The sequence below is a fragment of the Colias croceus genome, chromosome 19 (genome assembly GCF_905220415.1).
Source record: "Colias croceus chromosome 19, ilColCroc2.1".
Lineage (NCBI taxonomy): Eukaryota > Metazoa > Arthropoda > Insecta > Lepidoptera > Pieridae > Colias > Colias croceus.
This window is the reverse complement of record NC_059555.1, coordinates 3,716,990-3,736,768: the sequence shown is the minus strand read 5'-3', so window position 1 is coordinate 3,736,768 and position 19,779 is coordinate 3,716,990. Positions and strand designations below refer to the sequence as shown.

General features: G+C 30.8%; 2 protein-coding genes across 4 annotated transcripts in view; one reads left to right on the top strand and one right to left on the bottom strand.

Annotated features, from left to right (window-relative positions):
• Positions 1-19,779, bottom strand: part of LOC123700111 (flotillin-2) — a 214,564-nt gene that overhangs the window by 170,840 nt on the left and 23,945 nt on the right. The gene's annotated exons all lie outside the window — the stretch shown is intronic.
• On the top strand, positions 1,495-19,120 carry LOC123700107 (glucose dehydrogenase [FAD, quinone]-like). Of its 3 annotated transcripts, none has more exons than XM_045647233.1 (2): positions 1,495-1,791; positions 16,568-19,119. In XM_045647233.1, the coding sequence occupies exon 2, from the start codon at positions 16,568-16,570 to the stop codon at positions 18,437-18,439; it is 1,872 nt and encodes a 623-aa protein (XP_045503189.1). In that variant the 5' UTR covers positions 1,495-1,791; the 3' UTR covers positions 18,440-19,119. The 3 variants fall into 3 exon arrangements, with proteins under 3 accessions (XP_045503189.1, XP_045503188.1, XP_045503190.1); XM_045647232.1 differs by having other exon boundaries at positions 1,496-1,722; XM_045647234.1 differs by lacking the exon at positions 1,495-1,791 and adding an exon at positions 10,196-10,291 and having other exon boundaries at positions 16,568-19,120.

Genomic DNA, 19,779 nt, shown 5'->3' with positions numbered 1-19,779 from the left:
CAAATTAAGCGGAATAATCTCTATAAAACAGAAAACCTATCACAGTTACTTCCCTGGCAAACAATAAACTCGTTTGATCGTAAATGAATAAAACATTTCTCCGAACGTGTCCACGCTATTAAAAGTTATCAACATCACATTCCATACAATATTTCGATTCGTCTAATGTCAAAGAGAATGCGCACAATATCGTCTAATAATATTAACTGTAATGCTACCTATTATTATTATATACTAGCGGTCTGCCCCGGCTTCACCCGTGGTACATATTCACGTTTTCTCTATATAAGAACCATCCTCGTACTTCAAGGAATATAATAAAAAAAGAATTAAAGAAATCGGTTCAGCTATTCTAAAGTTATGCGCTTACCAACACATTTTGGGATTAATTTTTATATTATAGATTACTTCTTGTAATGTTTATACATCTTACAATTTTTTTCCCCTATTTACAATTATTTTACTTATCCTATTTTATTTACTATCTATATAAATCTGTAATACGCAATCATAACTTCATTGCTGTCGCAACAATAACTAATTATACGTTAAAAAACCGACTTCAAAAACGGAAAAGTAAAAAATAAAAAGACTTGATATTATTAAAATTTACTAAATGTTATTTAGATGTGCTTTTTATAAAATAGGTTTGAAGTCGGTGACAAGCACTAAGCACCAAGCCCGTGTAAACCGGTAAGTTTTACTGGCTTAATACCTATTACATGGCATACAATTACATTTAATTTTATTTGACTTAAGTCATTTTAGATAGAAATAAGAACAATAAATATTTATTGCCATATATTATAATTAAATTTGATTTAAGGCTGACGTAATTACAGCTGTTGATTCTAGCCACATTGTTCACTTGCTGCCGGGTGCTCCATATCAGATCGGCCAATAGTTCGCACCATTCTTGTTTCGGGTTGAGATGAACCACCGCGTATTTTTTTTCAACACGAATCAAACGAGCCCAAACCCGATAAAGTTGAGTCAATTAATTACTGAGTTCCTATGGCCACCTTCCGATTCCATCATCAAATCTGCAGCTCTATGTTATGATAATTTTTCATCGCTATCCAATTTACATATGCATACAAAATTTCAGCTAAATGATCATAAAATAAAAACTATTGGGCCTACCCGAATGAAATTTTTATGAAACCAATTCGAAACCATTCCGCATATCCAAAAAAAGAATCATATAAATTGGTACAGAAACCTCGGCGTAATCGGTTTACATACATAAAAAAATATACCGGCCGAATTGATAACCTCCTCCTTTTTTTCACATCCTGTTGATATACAGGATGTACCGTACTATTGTGGTACTATAGCGCTATGCACGCTATCTATGTGGCAGTCCACCTTAATTCAATCGCGCCGCGCTACGTCCGTCGCATTCTCTTCGCTAGCTATATAAATAACATCCTGTATAGCACCGTACTATCGCGCTACGAACGCTATCTATCTGACATCACCTTAATTCGATCGCGTCGCGCGTTACCACCGCACTCTCTCAGCTTGCCGCACAAAACACACTAGTAAAGTTGTGAACTTGATCGTGACAGAGGGTCAGGGTGTCTACCGGCGTTTGCTCGTCGGAATAAAACATGTGGTATCGGCAGCTCGTCCCCATTGACGTGAGACTGTTGTGCCAAGTCAGTTTGTGCTAAGTGCAGTGAAAGAATTTGCATTGTGTACATAGGGATTTCATTTAAAGTGAGTGAATACATTCATTTATTGGTGCATAATTCGGAAATTTTCACCATTTTTGTAATTAATTTTAAGGTAAAGAACAATTCACAAACGCAAACGGGAACACATGTTGTAGGTATATTCTAGGATAAAAATGATGCGGCTGTTCTAATTTAATTTCAATAGGCATAAAACTATATCTAATACAGAAACATTTAATATTTTCTACATTGATTAAAATAAACGTACAAGTATCACATAAAATATATTACTAGAATTGATTAATTAATTAATTAATTATATATATTATAGAAATATATATAAATAATTAAAGTTGAATGGTCTGCTTACATTTTTAGATAAACAAAATATCAATAATCTATATTTTGTCGAACTTCCAATCGATGTCGATTTCTTCATATTTATTTAATTTTGTTTACCTATATAAGTATAAAAAAAAACCTTAAAAACTTATTTGAAAAAAAACCTTCTTTAAGAAATAACCACGTGAAAAGCATCAAGGTTTGTATGTACTTGCCTCTTAAAAAGTTATTATCTTACCAAAATCTTAGACACGAATTAAGGGATAAGTCACTTCCTCCTAATTTAAATTATCTCTCATCTGTTAATTTTTATTTAATATTAAAAAAAATTGGCAATTGGTAATAGCAACTAACCATACTTAACTTACTAAACAAATCTATACCAATTATATACAATATACAAGTTAATAATATAGAACTAAAATATAAGATTTTTACTGATACCTATTTACTTAATTATTTCACATTCACATAACACCATAAAGATCCACAGTGCTAATTGATATGTTTCCAGGTAGAGATTATGATAAAAGATAGAAAAATATATATTTTACACACTTTAATTAAATTAAATAAACTCTTGAGTTATAGTTTATTTAATTTCTTTGCAATTTTTAACAATATTGATTACGATAAATATTTTCTAATGCAGAAGATAAGCGTTGAGATGTATGTTAATAATTTAGAAATTAAAATTGTTAAATAAATAAAATAAACTTACAAAGTTTCTATTAAAATACATTTCTGTGAATTCGATCACTAAAAACTTCAAGACATTTTTATCATTATTTTTCTAACAGGTTTTAACTGACGCGATAGCAAACGAAAAAAAATAATTTTTATTAAGCACTAGCTTACATACATTATTGTATAATATAATACATTATTGTTATTGTTTGCTATAATAAAATAACATATTTAATTAACGCTAAAATAAAAATGAATCTATTAGTCATTTTTAGTTATCATGACATCTTAAAATAAATTGAAAAATAAATTTAATTCTTAATAATACATTTTAAAAATAAGATGCAATGCTCTACCTACTCATTATTTATTAGATTTTTGTAAGTACATATACCTAAATATATAAAACACAGCGAAGTGATGATATAACAATGATACTTTATTTGCGAACGTGACTTATTCGACATAATATTGAATAATTTATATCTAAATTATGATATCAGCAATCTTAACTATTTCAAATATAATTACAATATATTATAATTAAAATATAATATATGTAGTAGGCGTAATAAGAAAAAAAAGTCGGACCTCCAGCAAAAACAATTAAATGGGGTACTAAATGGTCATTAATAATTAATTATTTAAAAATGGAAAGAAATATGCGTCGAATATAATTAATAATTAATTAACGAATTTAAATAATAAACTTTTATGTGTACCTATGTTTACCCATTGAGCCCCCAGCGGCCCGATCGGTCCAAGACACAATAGATTTTCTATTGTGTCTGTGGTTCCGGGGCCTGAGTTATTACCAGACACAAAAAACATGAAACTGTGATATTGATCAATCTCTCTTCAACTTCCTGTTGAAAGACTACTATCGGACCCTATCAAAGATTTAACAACTACTAGTAATTGACTCCACCTCAACAAATTCGCCATTTGATGTTTCTCATCATACAAATTATTTTTAAGAATTAGAATTTCTCTTATAAATATAAGACATTGGAATATCATAAAAAATGAGTGTGCGATTCTTTGACATACGTTTTATTTATGTGGTCGAACACCCAGCATGTCGTACGGAACTAACCCTCATGATCATACGTTTGAACTTGAAGCATTATAGTTACACAATTCGACCTTTACAGCTAATTATAATAATATTATAAATGTACTTACTAATTATATAAGCACTACTAATAATTCCAAATCATTTGCATGTAGCATTGGAGAACGAAAAAAATATTTTGAATTATTTAAAAAAGCGGACAAAGTCAAGGACGAGGTAATCAATTAAAGAAAAAAGAGCGTGTGTGCCGAGACTGCCGAGCACACGTGTCAGAAGTGAAACTTCTTTGGCACGATTCATAGATACCAAAATAATCGCCTTACTCCATGACGTGACTATATTGCCATGACGCGACCTTGAAATTTCAATCTCAACGCTGCTAACGAAGTTTCTCTTCAAAATATTCATTGTTCTTTGCAGTTTGCACATGCAGGTATTTGAAAGAAAAACCATACAATTTGCGTTCCTTTGACTAACTTCGTCTACGTGCTTACGGGCTCCGTACATTCTGACGATTAGAAAACCATTGTTCTAATGCGTTGAGGTCAAGGATAGCTTTTTTTTTATTCCAATTCTGTCACATACATGTCTAATGTCTATTACCTATTTATTTTAATTAGAACCTGTTTTAATCGTGTACGTATATTAAAAAATTATGAGTAGTTTATTTTTAAATCATTGGTTGTAGTCAATGTAGTTCCTCTCTGTAGTTATAAGGAGGAGACTCGAGTTGAGTTTTAGCTAAAATGGATTTGAGTTAAAACGAAAATATATATTCCGGCAACTAACTAAACTAACTAAAAATAGCATAATGGTGATGTAGTTGCAAGGTCGTTTTCTTGTGCTTTTAAAAAACAATTTAATGCAATGTTTTTGCAAGAGTCTAACAATTATTTTAAAATTAACAATGCACTGTTTTTTATTAAAATGTAATAAACTGTTTTTGTGTGTTTAAACTTCTAAGCACGTCGGAATTAATTACGGATACATTGCCATAAATGAAAATTCGAATTAAGTATTATATTTTATTTTTTCATGTACTCGAACTTCTAACACTTTGAAATAAATTTTAATAAAAAGCCAACCGTAACTTAATCATATCTAGCAATGAAATATTATTGAGAATATATTAATCGAATTAACGATAATGATAAATAATAAAATATGTACAAAGAATCTATCACTTCATTAGTCCCATACACAAACAATAAACTATTGCATTCCAAACCTATACAAATATTTCCTGTATCTTATTATTTATTAATTTATCGTTCATTTTAATATTTAAAATACATCGAACTTAATATACGCAAACACAAATAAATATGATTATACAAACTGCCCTCTTGCCTGACGCTTACTAATTGCCCCGGCAAATGCTGTTCTGCCCTATTGCCTCTTTACCGTGTTTTCTATCACTAAGAACATCTTCCTTTGGTCTTAACGTAATCGTAAAATTTAAGCCGAATATACACGAGCTGATTTCTAGTTTTACGCTAAGCAACAAATTTGGCGATTCATTTTTTTTATGTAGATTACTTATATGGTATACACTACATAGTATAAAACAAAGTCGCTTTCTCCATCCCTATGTTCTTATGTATGCTTAATTCTTTAAAACTACGCAACGGATTATTATGCGGTTTTTTTAATAGATAGAGTGATTCAAGAAGAAGGTATACAATTTATTAGGCTTAGACAAAGCGGGCGAAGCCGCGGGCGGGAAAATATAAAAGTCTAGTAAATATATAAAGTCGCAAAATATATATATATATATATATATATATATATTCAATTTGTTCCTGATCGCCCACGCATATCACATATTGGTGTTTTTTTTTTGCCAATGTATTGTATTATCTATTGTCTCGCATATACATATATTAAAGTAGGTATAATATGCTAAATCTTGCGAACACATTATCATTTAAAGGCGCTAATGAAGCCTTCGCAAAATGTTTAAATTAAACCCAGTACTTATAAAATGTAATAATTAAAGAAAAACTGAAATAACTGTCTTGTCCTATGATATATAAAAGAGCTAGATACGTTACCCGCTCTCTATTTTGGCAAGAAAAAACTCAGGTAAGTGCCCGAGTTTCACTTAGTCACGCACCATTCAGCGTCGTGGCTGGACGTTCTTTTTATATTTTAATCGGCAGTTGTTATTACGAAGTACATGAGTGAGACATGTATTATGTCTCGTGCGTGAGAGTGAAAGAGAGAACAACTGTATTGGTGATAATGCGTTAGTAAGTAGGTATGTATTAATTACGCTGTTTTTTAGTGCAATGATGTTGGCGTATGCCGCGTCTACTAGTATAATAGGTCATTGGTCTTGTCACCGATCATCGTTAAGTGTACAAAGTTTAAATTCAATATGTCCGTTGTGAATCTAAATGGAGGCCAAAGGAGTCGGTTACATACAAACATACAGGCGATGCTAGTAAGATCGCTTTAAAAATCAGCCACATTTCGAAGTTCTGACAAAAAGAAAAAACTAATTTTATATTCCGAAATTTCTTTGTTATTTTATAGATATATATATTAATACACCTTCGATTATTTCCTTATTTCACCTATAAAGAGTAGATTAAATTTTTAAACACAAAACGATATAGTTCAGGATACATCGCCCATTTTTGCAAGTGACTACTATCAAGCTGATTTTCCGTTTGTAGCTTTATTTTGATGAGACACCGAATAATTTCGTGTACGAAACTCTCGATTGTGGTAGCTAACAGAGATAACAAGGATAAAATTTTTTGATTTGATAGTTCTCAAATATTTATTACGTAATTTGTAGGACAATATGTCTGTTGAATTATATAAACATTAACTAAGTGAAAACAAAAAAATCAGCTTGTTAGTAATCATTTATGATGACCTCGTTATCGATACACTTTGGAAAGGGGGACTCTCTGAACCAACCATAGATTTTGTAGGGCAAATATTTTTTCGAATAATTTAGGTAATTATCTTGAATTTGAACAAAAAAAAAGTTCAGTTAGTAATAAATATTTGAGAACCATCAAATCAAAATTTTTTATCCTTGTTATCTCTGTTAGCTACCACAATCGAGACTTTCGTACACGAAATTATTGGGCGTCTCATCAAAATAAAGCTACAAACGGAAAATTAGCTTGATAGTAGTCACTTGCAAAAATGGGCGATGTATCCTGAACTAATATGTCAGTATCGTAAAATCGTCTTCAATCATAAAATCTATTTAAATGTCATGTCGCAATTGAAGTTGGAAAATATAAATGAGTTAACGAATATAATACATACGGATTAATTTTTTGCATCAATTATCAACATTATCAATTATCTATAACCAATTTTTTTGAGACCTATAACTTCTCGTCAAAATTAAAAATCGCGCCAAAAAAAAAAATATTAAAAATACCAATGGATTATTATATTTATAAATTTCTTCCGAATAATGCATACTGCATTATAGTTTTTGCTTGTTTACTCTCCTGTTTTTTTCTTTTCAAGTTTTACATAACAGTAAAATACTTCAATCGATCAATCACTACACTTGCGACAATTTTTCAATTGCAAAAGTGCAAAAGCCAAAAGTCGAGCATAATAAATTTACATTACATATTATAACATCATGTATTTTTCTAAAGATACAAATATCATTAAAATAGTCCGTAAATCGACAAGACTTTATTCAAGTCACATTTTTATGAATCATCATCGTCAGTCAGACATAGCAGACTGTTAATATTATCTTTAAACAATATAAAACTTATATACTTTTAAATAAATTATATAATATTATGTCATTCATTACGACCGCGACATTGAAAACAGTGGTGTTATTTAAACAAGATTAGTGGACGATCCAGTTCAGCAGGAATGTGAAATGTATCTATGATAACTAATTAATTTCACATTAGATCAATATGTAGAATTAATCTGACCACCACACATTTATAAAAGAAACAAATAAATGTTCCATTTTAAAACTGAGCTAACAATAATATTCTAAGCAATCTATTTCATTATTTTCATGAAAAGCTTAACTATAATACTTTCAGAACCAGATATAGAGTTGTAACTTTTAACTCTGACCGTCTGATTACAAAACCTTAGATAAACCTAGTTTAAACCCTGACAATAGTCATGGATTAACTTTAGGACAGAGGTTTAAATTTCTCCTTATATGTATATTGTCATTGTCTATTTTTTAAAGCTAAACGTGGTTTGTAATTAGACTTTTACAAGGTAGTAGAATTTTTTTAATACCTTTTACCCGGTTTTAAGTTAGTCCGTGTCTTAATAAGACGGTGAGTCGTCAAAAAAGGTCATTGCACACTAGTTACCAGACACAACAATAGAACGAGCAAATAATTCCCAAATTATAACAGACAAAGTGATAACTCAATAAGCATTTACACATTTCTGGTGAACAGCCTTGACCGTTCGACTTGTTCCTTGGAGCAGTCCTAGAAGCCGGCCTTCGTAAGAAACGCGTCCGTGTTCAATTATCGAAGACATTTATTGTGTAGCGAACGAACAAATAAGAACATGTAAAGTAACTTTTCCTTGTTCCATGAGCAGCCGCAAATAGGATGTACGACAAAGGTTGTAAGGATAATAGACCTACTTGCAGACCCTTTAGATTCCAACACATGCAATTTATATCAGTAGTTGTAGAAAGGCAAAAACATAATTCGCAAGTTATAGTTCATAAGTCGCAGTTTGCTTGAATTCCTATGTGAGAACTATGATGATGATATGTCTTTACCACATAATCCCTATTAAAAATACCGTTATTTTCTCTTTATATTGTGGCCAAAAGCACAAAGATTCATTAGAAAAAGGTCAAGTAAAATCGATTAAATAATTCACATGTTAACTATTTATATCCAAAACGGAACTAAAAAGCCTTGTTATTTTATTATCTGGTCTTATATAACATCACACATTACATAAAACATTAGTTTCGTCCTAATCGGGCATGATAATTAATTTATTCATTTATTTATGAATTCATTTTCAACGACAAACTTAGTCTAGAAGATCCGAAGTCAACAAACTTTATATTGAAACCTAGACCTTGAATGTAGGAGATAAATAAGTTACATAATATTTAAATGAAAGAAATAATTGTTATAAAATATGACTCGCTGAGCGACAGACGTTTTCTATCTTCTGGCGAACTGTACGGTTGAAGTTCAGGTAGCCATAATTTTTTTTCCATTTTTTTTTGTGCAAAATTTTGAAGTCACGCGTGACGTGAAAAAAGGGAATAACTGCCCCCCTAGACAAGTGGCTTTCTATTAGCGTAACTTTTGATAGAATAGATTATGAATGTATGAGATTGACGTAAGCTGTCGATACATTTATCTACAGCTTATGTCAATCTCATACATTCATAATCTATTCTATCAAACGTTACGCTAAACGAAAGCCACTTGGCTAGGGGGGCAGATACGTAATTAATCGTTAATTGTAATATCTGCTATCCATACTAATATTATAAAAGCGAAAGTAACTCTGTCTGTCTGTCTGTTACTCAATTTTGTATTTCAAATTTGGTATGGAGATATTTTGATACCCGAGAAAGGACATAGGCTACTTTTTATCCCCGGAAAATTACGCAATCCCAGAAATCCCACGGGAACGGGAACTATGCGGGTTTTTCGTTGACTGCGCGGGCGAAGCCGCGGGCGGAAACCTAGTTTTATATAATACTAATTATTATATTGACGAAAAATGCGAAAAAAACATTAACAGCAAAAAAAATGTGAACGTGACTCATTAGTGAAAGATGTTGCCATGTAATACTAAATCTATCAACATTCAATCTATCAGTGTGTTTAACGATCCACAACGGTAATGTGTTTAGATAGTAATATGTTAATAAATCAATGCCTGCATCAAACAGCGAATATTTATAAAATGTTCTTTCAAAATCAATTAACTTTCTTTAACAGTTTTAACAGTATTAAATGATCAGATACGATACCAAGAATTTTTTTTAAAACGTTCGATAATTTAAAAATTTACAGACGCGCTACGTGCAGGGAGCGCCCGATGTACGGATTTTCCAATTTCTAAAATATCATAATTTCATTATACCTACAGCTACGTCCTACAACCTAAGGGTGCTTTTCCACCAGAGATGTGCGAGGATTCGTAACGAGGGACGTGTTTGTAAAAAATCAATCATATCGCTTCATTTAGCGTTTGAAGCGATACTAGTTCTTTACACTCTGCTTTAATCTCGCTACACATCCTCGTACATCTCTGGTGGAAAAGCACCCTAATTCTAAAATAACCACCATTAACATTAAACACACACATTGTCAACATATATTGCATAGTGTCACATATTACGCAAGTGATTACATTTACATAACATCTATAGAGTAGATAAAACGCACACGCGATATCATACAAACATACAGAGACGTCTAATGCAATATATCGAGATATAAATCGCGACCTTGCAATCATTAGTCAGACATGCCAGTATACATCGAAACACGTAAGTTCGTTTTATTAATTATTCTCTAATTGTTTACTAAATTTTCGCTGATAATAACATAAAGATAAAGTAATATAGGCTAGTGCATCTTTATACTGAAAATATAGAACACACAATAAGGCACAGATATAATATCCAGATATTTAAATAAATTGTGCAACTTAAAACTAGAGTAACTACAATATAAAGATGTTGACGTATACCAAATACTTTTTTAATTATATCGTTCATTAATGAAATTGCTCAATATTTTCTAATAGTTGCGTAAATTAGTATTTTTTACTAATAATAATTTATAGTCTGCTACTTTACTAATGTTCTTTGTTTGGTAATTATTCAATTATATAAAAAAGTGAAATGTACAAATAATTGAAGTGTTTTTTTTTTTTTGAAAGATTTAAAAAGATAATAAATCAATTTGAAATGAAACTAAAGCTACCTACTGAGAATTACATTATTACATTACATTACATTACAATTACATTACAACAATTTCAATGTAAAACACTACGGAAATAACACAAAAATATGACCTCGTTTCCGCATACATATCCTTCAAATAATGTAGTAATGCAGATTTACTCATCAAATAATACCAAATTAAACCTTTTATATGGGTTTTCCGTGAAATTGAACATACAATAAAACACTAGATAAGATCAAAGATGTAGGAATGGATAACCAATTATAAATGCGCTCACAAAAGTTAAAAACTCATGAAAAATTAAATTACAATTAACATCAAAACATTAGTTATCACAACAAAAAATCTTCCAAACAAAATTAATGAAATTAAAAATTATGTAATTAAAATTATAATTTCAATTATAAATACATTTAAAGATGCACGTAATATATCGAATATTTACCATTTCACAAACCATTCACAACCAAAAGGAATTAATTGAATAAATAAATTAACGAAACGTTAAATAAAACAATTTGTTTTTATACATCTTTAAACGGCACGCGCACTTAATGACATTGTACATATTAATATGTAGAAGGTTTATTATTCAAAAAGAAAAAATATTTAATGAATTTTTTATTATGAATTATTTTTTTATTTAACGTTTGTTGACCTACAATGGCTCTGTCACGGTCTTTGAAGGATTCGTTCCACGTGTATATACTCAAATTATATTTAATAGTAATATAAATTATATTCTTTTATACAACTATTTATAACTGGATATTTAAATTCTTGCCAAGTACTTACACAGGTGACCTATATTTATTTATTAATAATTTTAAATCTTAAATACATAAATTAAAATAAGAAAAACACTAGAATTTTTTATTCAGCACAGAGCCAGAGTCTGCGTGCTATTCATTAATATTTATAAAAATAACTACGTTAAAAACAACCGACTTCAAAAACGGAAAAGTAAAAAATAAAAAAGATTTGATATTATTAATTACTACATATTATTTAGATGTGCTATTTACTAAAAACTTTTTAGTGCTTGGCACCGACTTCAAACCTATTTTACAAAATATAAAAAAATATTACGGCCGAATTATATTATATAAAAAATATACCGGCTGAATTAATAACCTCCTCCTTTTTTTATGAAGTCAGTTAAAAGGGATGGCATCAAAAAACCATGACGTCAATACAATAATTTCTTTTGACATATAAGTTTTATCTTATAAGCGTGTGGTGTCACGACTTTCGAGTCAGAATGTTTATTTTAGATATCAAATATATAGAAAAATAACAGATTGCAATGAAGAACATAATAAACAAAGTCTATAAATAAAAAAAACAATTAAAATCATTAGGAAACATGCGGACTTTTCTTATGGGACTGATAAGAAATGCAACTATCTACATCTACTAAATGATCATTTAAAAAGTGTCGATTATTTAAAGTTTTCGATAGTGAATGATGAAAAAGTACTAAATCATCTGTCAAGTCATTATTAAACTGTTCTTAAGTAAAATGACGAAAACTACGTCTACTATTGAATTAAATATTGTATGTAACTGGTGCCTATTAATCTGACCTGATACCGTATGATACGAAAGACCTCATTGTATTCTAAATAAAACATAACAATACAAATTGATCCTAGTCTAGAAAATTCCACTTTGTAAGGAACCTTTCATTTTGTTTCACAAATGGTTAGTTGTGTATGTCCATGTATTAAACAACATTATAATATGTTTTGGCTTCACTGTTTTGTACTCTTTTAGAGTCGATTTTGACGGTCTTTAAACGGACAGATTTAATTCTAGCTTCCTACACATATCATGATATCAAGAATCGTTGACAATCCAAAAATTTCATGAGTGTTTCTTATTGTCCTCATTAGAGGATTAAAATTAAGTTTATTAAGATATGACGTATTATTTTAACGTGAGAAAAACAACATATTTTTATGAAAATCTTATAATTTAAATTCATTATACGAGATAATAGATATATTTAGCAGTATATACATATTAAGGTTGTAGATATTTTTTATATTCGATTTATTTAAATAAATCGTCAGTATTATTGATCTGGGTTAAAAACTATATTTAACTTGCTAATTTATGACACAGGTTTTAACACAGAGCAAAGCAGGCTTAATAGTTAATATATGATATGGATTTAAATTCCTAACAGTTAAATAGATTACATACATTAATTTCGAAAATCCTTTGATTAAATATTTAAATTTAACGTCGTCATTATAGTGTGCCTAAGAAACTCTATACTAATTCAATAATTGTAATTATTTACATTTTCCCAAGAAAAATGTATTATTTATCACATTATTTCGTCAAAAAAGCAATAGATTCCACGCTTAACGTTACAATGTTATAATAAATAGTGCAACATTGATGACGTTTTAGAAACGACACCAGTCTCGTATTACTCGTCTTTATCAGTAATTATTTCCTCATTTTGGCCTCATTATTCCAATAACTTGTTTGGCTCTATGTTAAAAACTTTGCGGTTAATCCCAGACTTTATTAGTTATTACTCTCCGTCTTTAAAGTATTTTCTGTTACAAATTTTAAAATCATACATAGTACATTTCCATAGACAAGGTTTTCCGTTATTTATAATCTACCGCCTGACAACTTAACCTCCCCTCCAGTCGGTTAGTTGTCAGTTGACCGCTCACATTTTTAGGGTTCCGTAGCCAAAATGGCAAAAACGGAACCCTTATAGTTTCGTCATGTCCGTCTGTCCGTCTGTCCGTCTGTCCGTCTGTCACAGCCGATTTACTCGGAAACTATAAGTACTACAGTGATGAAATTTGATGGGAATATGTGTTGTATGAACCGCTACAAAAATATGACACTAAATAGTAAAAAAAAGAATTGGGGGTGGGGCCCCCCATACATGTAACTGAGGGATGAAATTTTTTTTTTCGATGTACATACCCGTGTGGGGTATCAATGGAAAGGTCTTTTAAAATGATATAAAGTTTTCTAAAAAACATTTTTCTTAAAGTGAACGGTTTTTGAGATATCAGCTCTCAAAGTCGTAAAAAGTATGTCCCCCCCCTCTATTTTTATAACTACGGGGTATAAAATTCTAAAAAAAATAGAGGTGATGCATGCTAATTAACTCTTTCAACGATTTTTGGTTTGATCAAAGTATCTCTTATAGTTTTTGAGATAGGTTGATTTAACTGTAATTTATTATATTTGCTGCTACGGAACCCTTTGTGCGCGAGCCCGACTCGCACTTGGCCGGTTTTTTTTGAAGAGACGATCAGCTAGCACTTGATCTTGAACAGCCGACCAGTGCGGTCAACAAGTGCCTTAGCCGTGCCTCGTTGCTCTTGCTTCAAGGTTATTGCACGCCTCATAAGCGAAGCGTTGAGGTGGGTACTACTGTCACTTCGCGCAAAACATCTGATTTTTCAAACTTAAAATGTCTTTATGTATCATACATTGCACTTGTAAGATAATACATACACACACATATTAAGAAAAAACACTATTTTTAACGTTCATGATATTTTTGATGTCATTTTTGTTATTTAAACTAGTTAAAAAACAGTTTAAAAAAGTTCTGTCTTGGCGTCCGTGTGTCTGTATGTGCGGATCCTTTTTCTTGTTAACACGATAGCGACCGAAATACTTTACTAATCGAGTCTTTTTTTTTTCTCTTACGCTTGAGTATGCTCAGGAATAGAACCCTTTCATTTTTCAGGGTCTGATTCGATGTGGTTTAATTGTTATTAAATAAACAAAAAAAATATCGACTTTTTTTTTTTTTATATAGTGTACTCAAAATTCACCATTATAAACTCGATTCTTTATACTATAAGCCAAGGTTTAAAAAAATAAGTTGGTAGTCAGTCCCTTAAACTTGCGCAGTTTCACATCTAGGTGGGGCCACAAGAAAAATAGCTCAATTATTACGGTACCGCTTTCTTTACTTTTCCAAATGTTTTATTTTATTTCATTTTTATATTTATAGTCACGTACTCTTTATAAATAATCAATTTTATTGTAAAGGATGAGATTATGAGGCGTGCACTTTTGGATTTTCCAAACTATTTAAATCTATTATTTAAGATTGTGAATATTATAGTGAATAGCGAATGTAACAAGGAATAAAATATCAATTGTGACGAAGGCGTTTTATTCCACAACCCAACATTTCATTCTGCTATTGCTTCGTACATTACCCCTTATAAAACCTCCTAGGAGAATAAGTTCTATAATAAGATCGAGCCACCAGAAATCTAATATTATGAAGAGGAAAGATTTGATTGTTTGATTTGTAGGCTCCGTAACTACTGGACTCATTTAAAAAAATATTTTTATCATTAGGATCCTACATTATCCCTGATAAACATATAGGCTATATTTACGGCTATAAGCATCAGCATTTGTGCAAAATATTACGTTAAGGATATAATGTAATATACATATAATATACAACTGGCACTATGCCAGCGGTGGGTTATGGCTTAAACTTTTTATTGTGACAAATATGGGCGTATAAATATAATACCTCTAATGTGAATTATTCATCAATTCTCTTATTGAGGAATATTCATTCAATTAATTTTCCCACGGATCTCAATTTCAATTGTCTTCCCTTATGTTACAATACCTAATAACTAATTGACCTTTCATCTATACTATAATATTATAAAGCTGAAGAATTTGTTTGTTTGTTTGAACGCGCTAATCTCAAGAACTACTGGTCCGATTTGAAAAATTATTTCTGTATTAGATAGCCCATTTTCAGATAAAAGTTATGTATATAAATGCATAACATTATGTATTTGCACCTAAATACTATAAAGTATACAATGCCCACATAAATGACGAATGAACATAAATAGTCACCTAAACGATCACATCGCGTGATAATATTATCTGACAATTGCTACCTAGTAAGGAAACCCAAAATTAAATCAAGGTATTATTAGATGAGGCAAGTACTAAATGCACAAAGACGCACATCCGGTATTCGCAAATAAACTACAATTAACTTGTAAAATCCCATACGATTCAACGAGTAACATTTTCTTATAAAGCCATTGAGAAATTACAAAGACACCAGAACTTATACTACTACTATCCAACACTAGAAAATAGTACTATCCATCTAATGCTAAATTCATAAGCATTCATTATTACCGCTTAATTTATAATGTTTTCGATAGTATAAACAAGGATATCAGACATCAGTCGTTAAACAAATTAACTTTTTACTTGCACAAACCACCTCTTTTCTTTATTCCCAATCTATTGATTAATTATAGATCAATTTTGTTGATGAACTTGACATTGCATAACCGACTATAGACGAGCATTATAAAGAAAATTACTTTATTAAAGCCGTATTTATTTAATGCTAATATTACGATATCGCAAACCACTGTTGAGGAAAATAATGTCCCATGCATTCCAATTACTTATATCTAACTATTGCGATGAAACAATCTACTTCTTTAAACACAACAAGTCGCTTCCGTATTCTAGTTATCTTGTTAATCTATCATCATTATTTCAATGTAAGATTAGCTCATTATGTAATCATATAAAAGTTTATTGCAAGAATCAAAAAAAACTACACATTGCACTTTAGACGGACCATTTGACACAGTGATAATTCAATTAAAACACAAACTGAATAAGAGTATTAAGGTTTAATACCTTAATACTCTTATTCAGTTTGTGTTTTATCAGCCATTAATCGTAGAGCAATAATTTTAATGTATTTAAATTTAAAGTGTAGAAAAATAACTTGGTAAGAATACAAAATAATTTAAATAAGACATTGTATTAAAGGATTATTTTTTATACAGATGGTGCAACAGCAACCAGCGCTGCTATCTGCGCTATGGATACTGCTAACAATATTACACCCAACGAGAACACAAAATATGAATCCAGTTTCATCTTTCATGAACTTCCTCCAAGAAGGCTCACATCAACTCGACACCGAGCCGCCTGATCAAGTCAATCTTCTTTCAGAGTACGATTTCATTATAGTCGGCGCTGGAACGGCAGGGTGTGTTATCGCTAATCGTTTAACTGAAATACCAGACTGGAAAGTTCTATTGGTGGAAGCAGGAGTCAACGAGAACTACCTCATGGACATCCCTATACTAGCTAACTATCTCCAATTTACGGCAGCGAATTGGAAGTATAAAACGAAACCTTCAGATAAATATTGTGCCGGTTTCGAAAACCAACAATGTAATTGGCCTCGAGGAAAAGTCGTTGGAGGTTCGAGTGTTATAAATTATATGATTTATACAAGGGGCGCACCACAGGACTATAACAATTGGGAAGCAATGGGTAATAAGGGATGGAATTGGGATGAGGTATTACCATACTTTAAAAAAGTTGAAAACTTTAATATACCAGCATTTGACAATCCTAAATATCACGGACACGAAGGCTTCCTCAATGTCGAGCATGCGCCATTTCGAACAACGAAAGCTAAACAATGGGTAAAAGGCGCTCAAGAATTAGGGTTCAAATACAGTGATTACAACGGCGCCAATCCAGGCGGAGTGTCTTTCTTGCAATTGTCGATGAAAAATGGAACCCGTCACAGTTCAAGTAGAGCATACTTGCATCCAATTAATAAAAGAAATAATCTTTACCTGTCAAAAGGTAGCATGGTGACAAAACTTATTTTCGATTCAGATAAAAAGAGAGTTTTCGGAGTTGAACTCGAAAAACGTGGAAAGCGATTTAAAATCCTAGCTAAGAGAGAAGTTATCGTTTCTGCAGGCGCTATTAATTCACCCCAACTTTTGATGCTTTCTGGTATAGGGCCAAGAGATCACTTGGAATCGCTTAAAATACCAGTCGTGAAAGACTTGCCTGTTGGATACAACTTGATGGACCATATTGCTGCCGGGGGAGTACAATTTATGGTGAACCAGCAAAACTTTACTTTATCCACAGAATATATCCTAAACCATTTAGAATTAGTATTCAAATGGATGAAAACACACAAAGGACCTTTATCAATACCTGGTGGGTGTGAAGCTTTAATATTCATGGACTTAAAAGACAAGTACAACAAAACCTCGTGGCCAGATCTTGAATTACTTTTCATTGGTGGTGGTCTGAACTCTGATCCATTACTACCGAGAAACTTTAATTTTGATGAAAAAATATACGCAGAAACATATAGCCCATTAGGAAAAGATGATATCTTCATGATATTTCCCATGTTAATGCGACCAAAATCGAAGGGAAGAGTACTGTTGCAAAGTAGAAATCCTAAAGTCCATCCAACATTAGTACCAAATTATTTTGAATATCCAGAGGACTTGCAAAAAATAGTTGAAGGAATAAAAGTTGCTATAGAAATTTCTAGACAGCCAGCTATGCGTAAGCTTGGAACAAAAATGTACGACGTTCCAATTGAAGAATGTCTTAAGTACGGTCCTTTTGGTAGTGATGCTTACTTCGCTTGTCAAGCTCAGATGTTTACATTTACTATATACCATCAAAGTGGAACATGCAAAATGGGTGTGGAGAGTGATCCATCGTCTGTTGTAGATAACAGATTACGGGTACATGGGATTGAGGGATTAAGAGTTATAGATGCTAGTGTAATGCCTGAAATAGTATCAAGTCATACGAATGCTCCAGTATACATGATAGCAGAAAGAGGTTCAGACTTTATCAAACAGGACTGGGGACGCTACAAATAAATTTAATAATTATGATTATTATTATTTACTTGATTACTTTTTAAACTGTGATTTTAATGTAATTTTAGTACCTATGGTTTTGTATGAGTAGTAAATTATGGTAGAATTATCGATGGAATAGGTAGTAGTACAATAAGTTGATAATTACTATGTATATTCTTCGTGATAAATTATCAAGGTAGATACCGTTCGTCAACTTATTTTTAAAGAAAAACGAACGATGGCGATGGCAATAGAGCAAGCAATAACAATGAAATTGTTATTGGGCATTTAATGTAATTAAAAATAGCTTTAATCTCGTTTAATGTTATATGTATTATTAGTGAACCTTTGGAGAACAAAGTTTGCTTAGTATGAAGATGTATTTGAAAAATATTTAATGAAAGGAACCTCTAAAAATCTCATGCAATACGACAAATCCATTTTTCTTTATATATGGAATTGTATCACGTGTATAAGCATTTTTTACTACAACGAAATTGTAGGATATCCATTATCCACCTCAACAATGTTTCCAATGATTTCGTTGTTAAAAATTATTTAATTTTAAATACCTAAGCTGTTTCTAATGTACTTACTACTTTAAATATGTAAATTTTGATTATTTTATGTGAAAACATGTATAAATATTATGTAAAGACTGTTTCTTGATAATTTATTTAGATTTAATAAATTTTTAAAATATAAATTTTTTGTTTCCTTTTTTTCTTGTCAGATTTTAATTCGATTTAAGAGTTTGTTTATTTGAACGCGCTAATCTCAGGAACTAATAAAAAATTATTTCGGTGTTAGATAGCCCATTCATCGAGGAAGGCTATATAATATCATCACGCTAAGACCAACAGGTGTGGAGCCGCGGGGCGCAGCTAGTATAGGATTATTCGACCTGTCAAACAACATAAATACGACGATTTATTTGTCAAAACATTAATTTGTAACGGAAAATTAACACCAGCATCTATTTTGTCAATAACATTATAAACCTATAAAAATACGCATTCGGACAAATCTATTATTAATTAATAATCGGTATTTTCTAAAACAATATCCGCTTCATTACGAATAGACTTCATTAAAATTTAAATTACCTATACGCATTAGTGAATGAATATTTAAAACAATAAACTTGAAATATAAATAACAAGGGAATTATTCAAGTAATAATATAATTGTATTATTTTAATAGAATTTAAATTTCTAATATAGTTTTTAAGAATGAAAAAGCTTATTCGTTACGTTGATTATGAATTATTTAAGTTTATTTATAAATTAACCTTTTAATGTTCCGTCATACTTTTTTTTTTTTTTTTTTTTTAGTGGGGAAATCTTGCATAGATACC

Coding starts and splice junctions, on each gene's coding strand:
- LOC123700107 (XM_045647234.1), top strand. CDS start 16,568: ATGGTGCAACAGCAACCAGCGCTGCTATCTGCGCTATGGATACTGCTA.